Source organism: Rhizopus delemar, genomic scaffold (assembly GCF_000149305.1).
Source record: "Rhizopus delemar RA 99-880 supercont3.10 genomic scaffold, whole genome shotgun sequence".
NCBI classification, from domain to species: domain Eukaryota; kingdom Fungi; phylum Mucoromycota; class Mucoromycetes; order Mucorales; family Rhizopodaceae; genus Rhizopus; species Rhizopus delemar.
Window position 1 is genome coordinate 453,755 of NW_027137836.1, and position 12,729 is coordinate 466,483.

At 39.8% G+C, this 12,729-nt stretch overlaps 1 protein-coding gene across 1 annotated transcript; it reads left to right on the top strand.

Moving 5' to 3' along the window:
* Positions 1-2,084: 2,084 nt before the first annotated feature.
* On the top strand, positions 2,085-12,704 carry RO3G_12115 (uncharacterized protein; the record flags this gene model as incomplete). Its single annotated transcript, XM_067666699.1, has 7 exons — positions 2,085-2,111; positions 2,162-2,553; positions 2,608-10,939; positions 10,992-11,516; positions 11,567-12,301; positions 12,362-12,454; positions 12,504-12,704. The coding sequence occupies 7 exons, from the start codon at positions 2,085-2,087 to the stop codon at positions 12,702-12,704; spliced, it is 10,305 nt and encodes a 3,434-aa protein (XP_067522800.1).
* Positions 12,705-12,729: the final 25 nt, after the last annotated feature.

Sequence of the window (12,729 nt, forward strand, 5' to 3'; positions counted from 1 at the left end):
ACTTGCAGTCAATGTGTTTAAGGGATAAAGCAGTGAATATTCAAATAAAAGCTTTTCTTTTCTCTTTTCTTTTAACGATAACGGGAAAAAAAAATGCTGTAAAGTTATGGGCGTACATGAACAAGTTAATGGCATTTACGAGCCATAATCCACTTGTCAGTTCAAAAGAAATTAAGCTATTGTTTGTTATACAAGACCATTATTTAAATGATCGGAATAAAATTTTAACTTCTCCAGATGTTACGTTTGACCCCTCATTGTAGAGCATTGTTACCCAAGATGATATCATTCCTCCATTTTTAAAGCGCAAAAACATTTATAAAGTGTAACTTGACATTCAAACTGAACAAAGAACAGCACAAACGCTTTTTTATATTAAAGTGCGTATTTGTGTATATCATTTAAAGCAGAAAGTAGACAAAAAAAACTTCTGCTTACTTGGTCTGTATTCAAAACTAAAGTTATTTAGTTACTTTCATATCTCAAATATATTTCAGCACATTAGCTTTTAGCATATATACTAGGAGGAATATTCAAGAAGTTTATTAAACAAAAGTAGCTACAGTTCAGGATACGCGTTTAATATTTAATAGTGCTGTGAACCCGACAAATAAAATGTAGAACAATATGACTGGCACATGAACATGTTTATCAAAATATTGGATTAATTATTTCTTTAACTCGATTGTTCCGAATGTTATCTTTTAAACGAATATCCTCTTTGCATACAAAAATAATGCAGCGCAATATCTGAACTTGAATTTTTTGTATTTGTAGGGTTTCCTCCTACATCAAAATTTTAACCAAAAGAAATAAACAATAGGCTTTCATATGCTAACATGAAAAGAAAACTCAATTAAAAGTCTAACATGAACCATACATTGAATACAACACTCTTTATGAGGTCATATCATTTTTCAAGTTTTTGAAGTACCCAACTGATGTTTGAAAAGTATACAGAAACTTAACAAGCGTCTTAATAATTTTGAGTCTGTGTCAAAGGAACCATTTTCGAAAAACACATTGGGCTCTGTTTTCCTCTATATGATTGGCCAATGACTCGAATAAAATACTAAACTACCGTCGGAAAATTAACTATTATCAAATCAAACAAGGTAAAATATTTAAAGTCAGAATTGATTTTGCAAAGGGGGGTTTTATGGTCGCGCATTTTTGTAATTTTTTTCTCTTTTTCTTTCTGAATATTGATCGCTCATTTTTCCTCACTTATACAAAAGCATCTCATTTGACATGACAACTTTGCAAGTTTATGCACATAGATTGAGCGATAGCTCCCTTTGTAAATATACGCAGAGCCGTGCAAAGCACATTTTTTAATACTTGTTTACTACTAGCTCCCAACCTCAGAGTCACCATCGCGAATGAATTAAGGGATCAGGTTGAAATGTTTCAAACATTAGAGTATCCTAAATTCTTATCAACGCTCATTCCTATTTTTATGGATATTTTACAAAATGGAAATCCTGTATTTCAAAGTGGAACACCAGAACAAGTAATAGAAGAGCATCCTTTTCAAACCTGTATTAATCAAATTATTGATAGAAATTAAGAAATATAATATTGGAAATCATCTACCGCTTACCACAAACAGAGCCGCTAAAGGAATATGCGCATGATTTGTGTATAATGTTGATGAATTTGATACGAGTGGAGAATGAGGATAATGCTGTTGTTTGTGCAAAAATTATTATCGACTTACATAGAGCGTTCAGAAATTTATTGGAAGATCAAGTGGAGCCTTTTTTGGACATTGTTCTAGAGATATTTAAGAACATGGAGCAGACTGTAAAGGACCTTTTTGATGCTCCTAGTACACCCATTGGATCAGTTACTGCAAGTTGACATTGTTTTGTATATGACTTGTTTCGCTAACATTTTGTAATTAGCCTGGAATAAATCCTTTGCTTTTTGCTTCACCTCGACCTAATTCACCAGCAGAAGTGCCAGAGTCGCCATCAAAACCTTTACAAAAGAGTATGCATAGTTTTAAAGTCTTGACCGAATGCCCCATCATAGTTGTGTTACTCTTTCAAACAAATCGACGCATTGCTACAGAAAATATCATGAAGTTTGTACCTTTGATTTTCCAAGTAAGTATATAGCTCTTTTATGCTTGAGCTAAACTTATATTATTTTCTAGATTCTTAGTCTGCAAGCAAAGCCTCAAGCAGAAGCTGCCAGCGCTGCGCAGGCTCGCGGCGAAATATTCGTTGGTGTCAGTCCGGAAATTCGAAACCGTGCTGTATATAATGACTTTATTGTAGCTCAAGTGAAGACAATGTCATTTTTAGCATATATCTTAAGGAGCTATACTGCCTTACTTCGACCTTTTCAAAACCAGATACCAGATTTTGCCCTTCGACTCTTGAGAGAATGTCCCCCAGAATCAACTGCAACCAGAAAGGAGTTGTTGGTTGCTATTCGACATATTCTTTCGACCGATTTTAGGGCATCATTTGTACCAAAAATTGATCTATTATTAAATGAAAAGGTTCTTATTGGCGCTGGTGTCACCTCACACGATACACTGCGGTAAGTTTTTCGAAAAGATTGTATGAATCATGTATATTGATATTTGAACTATAGTCCTCTTGCATACAGTATGCTTGCTGATCTTATTCACCATATTCGAACTGAACTTTCACCTACCCAACTCTATCGAACCGTATACATGTATACACGAAATCTTCACGACGCTACACTGGCACCTAGTATTCAGACTATGTGTGGCAAATTATTACTCAACTTAATCGACTGTATCATAAAGATTCCCAATAAAGCTGAAGGAAGAGAGTTGCTGATGCGTATCTTGGACGCATTTGCTAGTAAATTTGCTTCTCTTAATATCATATTCAAGACATGCTTTAAACAACATGTGAAAAAGAACAAATCCACTCTTGTTAGTAATAACAATACTACTTCACAACTATACCCAGACAACAACAAAAAAGTCGAAATTGAAGACAGTTTTGATTATGATCGAGCGAAATCTATTCAAACATCTACTTTTATTCTCGAGCCACAACATGATGGCATCAAAGATGGCCGATTTTTATTCAAAAACTTTACTGTTGGATTAAAGTCTTTATTTATTGGCTTACGGCACTGCAATCCACCACCTTCAACCGACACCAACTTACAAACGTACTCACAATTTGCTCGAGGGTTTTCACAAGAGGATATTCATACACTTATCAGATTATTTAGAGAAGGACTTATGTGTTTTGAATACTATAACATCGATCAATACGGACCTGATGGTTCATTACCTTCTGAAAATGTTAACTATGAAGAGTTGAAAAAGACCTCGATTGGATGCAATGACTTATCTCTTAAAATTGGTACTCAAGCATCAGCAGAAAAGGAGACCTTGGAAACGTTTGCTACTGTATTTACACTTCTGGATCCAGCTATTTTCCAAGAGGTTTTTGTATCTCAAATGGGCTTCTTTTTTGACCAAATGTTAATCAATACTTCTCTGGTTCATATTGTGCAATATTTTTTAGTCAATGAAATCTCTAGTCAAGGATTTGCCTCAATCTTGTTCAAATTTCTGATTGATCGTCTTGAAAATCTAGGTGGAGCCAATATGCATTACTCTGCTGTTCAGCTTCATTTGTTTAGACTATCCTTTATGGCCATCAATCTCTTTCCGGATTTGATCGAGCCTGTACTTCAACCTTATTTAAGCAACCTAGTGAATTCTTGTTTTAAACTATCTACCAAAGCAGAAGAGCCTGCCAACTATTTTTTGCTTCTTCGTGCCATGTTCAAAAGTATTGGAGGTGGTCGATTTGAACTGTTATACAAGGAAGTTACACCATTACTTCACATGATTCTAGAAAGCTTGAATTCGCTACTAACCTTGGCTCATAAACCCGAAATGCGAAATTTGTTTGTTGAATTGGCCCTGGCTGTTCCTGTTCGTCTGAGCACTCTTTTGCCCTTTTTACCCTACTTGATGAAACCATTGGTGATTGCCTTACAGGCCGATAATGATTTGGTTGCTCAAGGTCTTCGAACAATAGAGCTCTGCAATGACAATTTGAACTCTGATTTCTTGGATTCGGTTATGGAACCTGTGATGAAGGAACTTATGATGTCCCTTTACAAGCTTCTTAAGCCATCACCCTACAACCAACAGAATAGTCACGCTGCTATGAGGATTCTTGGTAAATTTGGTGGAAGAAACAGACGTATTCTTAGCTCTCCTCCTACCCTTGAGTATGAAGAAGGCGTTGAGAGTGGTGTATCACTGGAGATTGTCTTTGACCCGAGCACAACACCTCACACTCTTCCTTTGGATAGATGTCTTGAAGTGGCATGCAAGGCGTTAGAAAATCCAACAACAGATTTGTTTTACAAGAAGCATGGATACGAATTTATAAAAGCCAACATTATTACCATGCTCGATATTGAAAATGGATTTGATAATTTGGCTCAAGTACTTTGCGAACGTGTGAAGAAACATTTACTGGAATCGTCTTCGCCTGAGGATAATAAGCCCACGGAAGCAATGGATACCGATGAGACACCTTTGGATGATATGCAAGAGGAAAAATCGGATGATTTAAAACCCAAAAGGTTGGAAGGTAGAGGCTACACAAAGTACCTTTCAAAAAGACTTGCGCAAGAAGAAGCATTCCGTACCATGCTTGTTGCAATCCTGAAAGCTTCTACACTTCCTACGTTGAGTGAAGATGCATGGCTCTTTTTTGAAAACATCTGTCATCATTTTATGTTGTTACATATCGGTGAAGCAATTGAGGCAAAAAGAACATGCCTCAAACCATTGTCAAACGTGATGAGTGAAAAATTATCTGTTCAAAACTTGAGTACAACAATTCTTGTGGATGCTATCGTCGAAGTGATGTCTTCTGAAAATGCAAAGCTAAGAGAGAGAGCAGAAGAATCGCTTCAACTCTGTTTTGATATAGCTGTCAAGATTTTAGGTGGTAAAGAACATGTTTGGAAACTACCTATCTTTAGAGTGCTTGCCTCTCAATTTAGCTCATACTGTTATAAGCAAGAGTGGTACTATAAAAAGGGTGGATGCCTTGGTATCTCAATCATCAGTTCACAATTAGACATGGGTACTCGATGGATGCGTGAACATGAAGTAGATTTTATTCGCGCTCTTTTGTTTGTCTTGAAAGATGCTTCGCCCGAGATGGCCAACGTTAATACAGCAGAAGCAACACAAACCCTTGCTCATGTCCTCAAAGTATGTAATCGACCCGATGACGATGAATCACAAGAAAGTCAGCAAAAGTTTCAGAACCTTATTGCATTACTCCTTAGTGAATTATCCAACTCAAACAGTACCGTGCGTGAAACGATACAATCCTCCTTCCAGCTTTTGGCGGACTTAACAGGTAACGAGGTTACAGAACTTTTAGCTCCTGTTAGAGAACGTTTAGTTGCACCAATTTTTGCCAAACCTCTTCGTGCTTTACCATTTGCTATGCAAATAGGCCACATTGACGCTATCACCTACTGTCTTACTCTTAGACCACCTTTCTTGGAATTTAACGATGAGTTAATTCGATTGCTACATGAGGTGCTAGCTCTTGCTGATGCAGAAGATCAAGCTTTAGTGAGCAAGGGCTCCCAACACAAGAATGAAACTCCCCTGATGAACTTGCGTATCGTATGCATCCAGCTTTTATCAGCTGCTATGGCATGCTCTGATTTCTCTAGCCCGCGACAGATTCATACTCGTGCACGTATAATTCAGGTCTTTTTCAAATCGCTCTATTCAAGTACACCTGAAGTAGTTGAAGCAGCTCACAGGGGCCTCAAACAGGTCTTGTCTCAATCAAATAAATTACCCAAGGAGCTTCTACAGCAAGGCCTTCGTCCTATTTTAACCACTCTATCAAGTCATAAAACCCTGAGTGTTCCTAGTCTTGAGGGGCTTGCTCGATTGTTAGAACTCTTGACGAATTACTTCAAGGTGGAAATTGGTAAAAAGCTGCTGGATCATCTTAAGTTATTGGCTGAAACCAGCTTACTGCAAGAAGCTGCTGGAACTGCATTATGTGATAACGGAGAAATCAAGGTCATGGCAGCTATCTTGGACGTTTTTCATTTGCTACCTCCCACTGCTCACATATTCATGGATGAATACATCTCGGCAGTCTTGGAAATGGAGCTTCACCTTCGTCGTTCTTTCTCTAGTCCATTCAGGTCTCCTGTAGTCAAGTACTTGAACAGATACCCTTCTGAAGCAGTAGCTTATTTCTTTGACAAATTTGACAAGCCACGACACCTTCGTCTATTCATTGATGTTTTAGGCTCAGAAAATGCTGCTCAGGTTCGAGAAGAGGTATCAAAGAATATGACTCAATTGATAGAAAAAACATTCAAGGTTTCCGATAATTCAGTATTGAATTTCCAAGGTGTGCTGATGGTGCGTGAAATAGTGCGACATGATCCAGATTGGTTGAGTAATCAGCCGGATGTCTTGGCCTGTCTTTTAGATCTTTGGCGATCACCAAGTCGATTTGCGTCAATGAGGAAGGATGATGAAGAAGGGGTACGAGTTACTCGTGAATCGTTCTATCTTTCTCAGATATTTATCTCCTACCTTCGTAAAAACCCAGAGAACGTGGATATTGTTTTTGAAATTGCAAACTTGTTTGCTCAAGATTCAGTCATGGATCTCTCTTATCTTCGAGAATTTTTCTTTCGAGATGTTGCTTTGCAGTATACGGCCAAGAACAAACGACTCATTTTTGAAAAATTCTTTCAGCATTTCCATGAATCCTCTTCGTCTACTCTTTTTCGCATGATGTTTCTTCGCCACGTCATTAACCCATCTTTGCTTGTCGCAATGACTCGAGAAAATGGAGGATATCGAGAGATTCTGGATGCAAAGATGATGGAACAATTGGTTCGTAAAGTATGGGCCCATTCGGGATCTGATGGAGTAGATGAAAATCAATATTCTGAAGACTCTCTTAGAATTGAGTTGCTACAGTTAACAGCAATGATTGTCCAGTATGCACCCGATTTGCTAACTGATTTGCGTAAAGAGGTGATCAAGTTTGGTTGGAACTATATTCGCCTAGAGGATTCGACTTGCAAGCAAGCAGCCTATGTATTGATAGCTCGATTCATTACAGCTTTTGAAACTCCTAGTAAAATAGTGATACAGATCTATGCAGCTCTCTTACGTGCTCATCTCTCTGAAGCGCGTACTCTAGTTCGACAAGGGCTCGACATCATCTCACCCGTTCTCCCTGCCCGTATACCACAAGCTGCGAAAGAACGCGTTCCATCCTGGATTCGTTTGACTCGTAAAGTAATCGTCGAAGACACACACAGTATTTCTCAATTAGTAAATGTCTATCAACTGCTCGTGCGTCATCCTGATCTATTTTACGATTACCGTGAACACTTTTTGCCTCAGATTGTGAATGCACTGCCTAAACTTGGACTCTTTCAGAATGCTACGCCTGAAAACAAACTTCTGACAGTTGAATTGGCAGAATTGGTCTTTAACTGGGAACAAAAACGATTGAAAAAAGACAAAGATACTGTCAAGTTATCTGAAAAGAGAGTATTAGAACCCTCCTCCAATGAATCTCCGGCAAAGAAATCCAGGACAGAGAGCGGTGAAGTCAAGAGTGCATCGGAAGCTCAAGCATCGGGTGGACCTAAAGAATATGCTCCTCCTTTGACACTTCGAGAGAATATGATTGGTTACTTGGTTCGACTTGCATGTAGCATTTACAATCCATCTGATATGATTCAACGAAGACTTGTCCAGCGTGTACTAGAGTTGATTAACCGATTTTTGGATTCCTCCGTTTGGCCCGATGTTCATGTGAAGTTTATTCATCTTGAACGCGCATTGACTATAAAGGAACTAAACGACATACTATTGTCTAGTGTATGCAGTGCTTTAGAGATCCTTTGCATCGACATTAGTCATAAGCCTAATGAATGGTTCATTCTCAACATGAATCAGCTTTTCCGACTTTTAGAAAACAGCATCAAGTCTGACCACGTTCGCATCCATTCATCACTTCAACCAGTTTTGTCACACATCTTTCGTTCGATAAATCAAGCCGTTCAGCCAGAAATCAGAGATGAGCCTCCACATCCAGATGTAGCCGGTTTTGTTGCTCTGGTCGAATCGACAATTACAGATGGTGTGGCCAGTGCAAATAATGTTTATGGTGTTTTAAAGTTACTTCAAGCTTATAGCACAGGACGTAGTGAAAAGCTGGATCAGTTCGTTCCGGGCATCGTGAAGCTTCTTCAAAAGCTCACAAGAGAGCATATCATGGCGGTTCAACCTCCAGCATCCTCTGCCAACCCAGACTCCCAAGTGAATTTACTGATTCTTAGTTTAAAGCTTTTGAGAATGAGAGTTTCTTACTTGGGAGACCAACGTCGTGGATTCCTCACTTGTCTTGTTCAGTTGATTGAAAAGTCACCCGATGTACAACTACTTCATGCTATTTTGGATATGCTAAAAGAATGGACGCTGGATAAAACAGAGACGTTCCCGACCATGAAGGAGAAGGCTGGGATTTTGGTTAAAATGATGAGCTTACAAAGCAGAAACGACAGCCGTCTCACAGAGGATTATCTTGATCTCATTCTGAAGATTTATAGCAACCCGTCTTTTGCAAGGACTGAGCTGACTGCACGTTTGGAAGAAGCCTTTTTATGCGGTACTCGAAGCGAAAATCCCCAAGTACGCTCACAATTTATGCGTGTGTTTGATCGTAGTTTGAGCCGTACTCTTTATACGCGACTGAACTATATCCTGGGGACTCAAAATTGGGAATCATTATCTGACAGTTTCTGGATTCATCAAGCATTAGATTTGCTTTTTGGTGCTGTTCATATCGAATCTCAATTGACACCTCCCCATGTACTAAGAGCAATGTCACTCAAAGTCATTGGCGATCAAACTGAGTCGGTAGACACTGAGGTATCTCCCGAACTGAGTGACATGATTGATAGACACCAGGCATTTTTGCAGAAATTACAGCAGTACGATGTTGGCAATATCGTTATTAACATGCGTCATCTTCAATATCTTGATGATAAAACATGTTTTAAACTTTGGGTCGACATATTTCCTATGGCATGGTCAGTATTAAGCAGCACAGAGTGTCATGACATTGGAAAGATTATGATACAGTTACTTTCTAAAGAATACCATGATAAGCAAGCTGATTTGCGCCCAAATGTCATTCAAGCTTTGATGGCTGGTCTTGCTCGGGCGGATGTTGACATCAAGCTCCCTCCTCATCTGATAAAATACCTGGGTAAAACGCACGATGCCTGGCATATCTCCATTGAGATTCTGCAAAAAATGATTGAAAGCGGTCGTCTGACCGAGGTTCCGAACGACGACTTGAACAGTCAAGAACGCACCCTGGATGCATTGACAGAGCTCTTTTCTGATTTAAACGAGAATGATATATTCTATGGTCTCTGGAGACGTCACTGTACTTATATAGAAACAAACATTGCTCTTTCGTTTGAGCAAAGCAGCATGTGGTCTCAAGCGCAAACCATGTATGAAAATGCGCAAATCAAGGCTAGAAACGGCGTGTTGCCCTTTACAGAATCTGAATACATGCTGTGGGAAAATCACTGGATCTCTTGTACAGAAAGATTGCAACAGTGGGATGTCTTGGCTGACCTTGCAAAGTATGATAACGATCCCAAATTACTTTTGGACTGCGCATGGCGACTATCCAATTGGGCCTCGGATAGAGAGACACTGGAGCAGGCTGTGACTCAAGCAGCAGATCATCCTACACCTGAGCTCAAAGTGTACGAAGCATTCCTGGTTCTCATGAGATCACAGGCGGCAGAAGACAGAGGATCAGAATTCACTCGCATCTGCGAAGAGGGTATTCAGCTTAGCTTGAAAAAATGGTGCGCATTACCTCAGATCGTATCACATAGCCATATACCTCTCTTGCAGCTCTATCAGCAATTTTTGGAACTGCACGAGGCCAGTCAACTCTTTGTCAGTCTGGGGAATACTAATGCACAAAATCTCGAGCAACGATCTACCGAGATTCGTGGTATCCTTGGCTCATGGCGTGAGCGATTGCCTAATGTCTGGGATGACATGAATGTATGGAGTCAGTTGGTAGGTTGGCGCCAGCATATCTTTTCTGCCATCAATCGTACCTATCTGCCCTTGATCCCACTGATTCCCAATCAGGCAGGAAATAACCAAAACACATTTGCCTATCGCGGCTATCATGAGACTGCATGGATCATCAATCGTTTCTCACGTGTGGCACGCAAACACAACCTAGACAATGTCTGTAGCAATTCACTGGCCAAGATCTACACCTTACCCAATATTGAAATACAAGAGGCCTTTTTAAAATTGCGTGAGCAAGCCAAGTGTCATTACAAGCACTCGACTGAGCTCTCAGCCGGTCTGGACTTGATTAACAATACCAATTTATCGTACTTTAACAAGGAGCAAAAGGCCGAATTTTATGTTTTGAAGGGACAGTTCCTGGCCAAGTTGAATTACTTGAACGAGGCAAATGAAGCTTTTGTGACCGCTGCTCAAATCGAGGTAGCCCACGGTCGTGCCTGGGCTGCCTGGGGTGAATACAACGATCGGATGTTTAAGGAGAACCCGCAGGAGCTCAATTGGGCTACACATGCTGTGAGCTGTTATTTGCAAGCAGCTGGTATTTTTAAAAATGCAAAGTCAAGAAAATATCTTTTGCGTATTTTGTGGCTGCTTAGTTTGGACGATCAAAATGGAACTATCTCAAGTGCATTTGAGGTATATAAGGGCGAAATACCTGTATGGTATTGGATAACTTTTATTCCTCAACTCTTAATGGGAATACAACAAAAAGAAGGAAAACATGCTCGTACAATCTTGATGCGTATTGCTAAACAGTATCCACAGGTAAGTTTAATCAACAGAAATTAAAAAAATAAATTTTCATACCCTCTTTCAGGCTTTACATTTCCAATTAAGAACTGCTAAAGAAGAAGTAGCAAAGCGCGCACAAATGGCGGCCGCGGTGAACAAACAAGCAGAAGTCACAGCAGCTGCAGCCAACGGCTCGGTGAAGAAGGAAGAAACGGTAGGTGTGAGTACAGAAGGAAATAAAGAAGAAAATGCCAAGAAGGAGAACGGTGTTGAGCCAATGGAAGTGGATAAAGAAGAGACAGAAAAGATCAAGGAAGAAGATGAAGTGAAGAAGATAAAGGCAGAAGAAGAGTCCATGGAAGGAAAAGAGGACAACGCAAAGGCCGTAGAAAAGAATCCGGTGACAAACCCTTGGATCAAACCTCCCATGGTGACCCCTAATACACCCACTCATCCTTTTGACGAAATCATGGCCATGTTAAAGACAGGCTACCCCTTACTTGCCCTATCGATGGAAACCATGGTGGACCAGATCCAATTGAAGTTTAAGCCTCAAGCAGATGAAGACATGTATCGGTTGGTAGTGGCATTATACAATGAGGGGGCTCAGGTAAGAATGAACATGGTAACTTTATGCTTTGCACTCACAAGTATGGATAGCAATTACTGACTCGTCTAATGAACCCAAATGACACACTTGAATTAACCCAAGCGACTATCAGCAACATTGCTCGTTTTGCTGATAGTCTTTATCCAGGCCATATGAAGACAGCTTTTGTGCGAGACTTTGCTACGAGCAAGCTCAATCTAGAAGAATACGTGGCTAAACTGAGACTGTGGCGAGATAAATTTGAGGCCATGCTGGATGCTCGACCTCGTAAACAAAAGTTGGAGGCTTCAAGCCACTATCTTGTCGAGTTTCAGCATCAAAAGTTTGATGATGTCGAGATCCCAGGCCAATACCTACTGTTGACCGATAACGCGAATGGCTTCCTTCATATTGACCGCTTCTTGCCTAAAGTAGAAGTGATTCGCAGTTATGGCAATTGTTTCCGTCGTGTGACGATTCGAGGTCATGATGGCAGTCTTCATCCCTTTGTCATTCAGAATCCGGCCGCTCGTCAGTTTAGACGTGAAGAGAGGTTGATGCAACTCTTTCGATTGCTCAACGGTGTCTTGGAGCACAAGAGAGAAAGTCGTATACGAAATTTGACGTTCCACTTGCCCAGTATTGTTCCTTTGGCCCCCAATGTCCGTATGGTCAGTGACGACCCTTCTTATAGCACGCTTTATGAAATTTATGAAGACCACTGTGATCATATGAATATGCATAAAGACGACCCATTGGTTTACTTTATTGAAAAACTTAAAGGCAGTGTAGATAGGACAAGTGAAGTAAGTGTGAGGCTTTGATAAGAATATATAGAAAAAAAAGAAGCTGATGGGGTAAATTAGGGAAATCATCTGAAGGCAGAGCTACTTAATTTGAGAATGGAAATTAATGAAGATATTGCAAAGACGATGGTACCATCCAATATTTTAAGCAAGGTAAATAACAACGCAGGTTACCTTGTTTCATTTATTTATATCATGATAGTACATGCTTCGAACTCTCCGTTCTTATTCTGACTATTGGTTTCACCGTAAACGGTTCATTTCTCAATATGCCACTGCTACCTTTATGTCTTATTTGTTTAGTATCGGACATCGTACTCCTCACAAGATTACAATCTCACGAAAGACGGGCAATATATGGATGACAGAGTTATTACCAGGTGAGAGACTGATGAAAAAGTGACTTGTTGGGATTACTGACGTTGAGG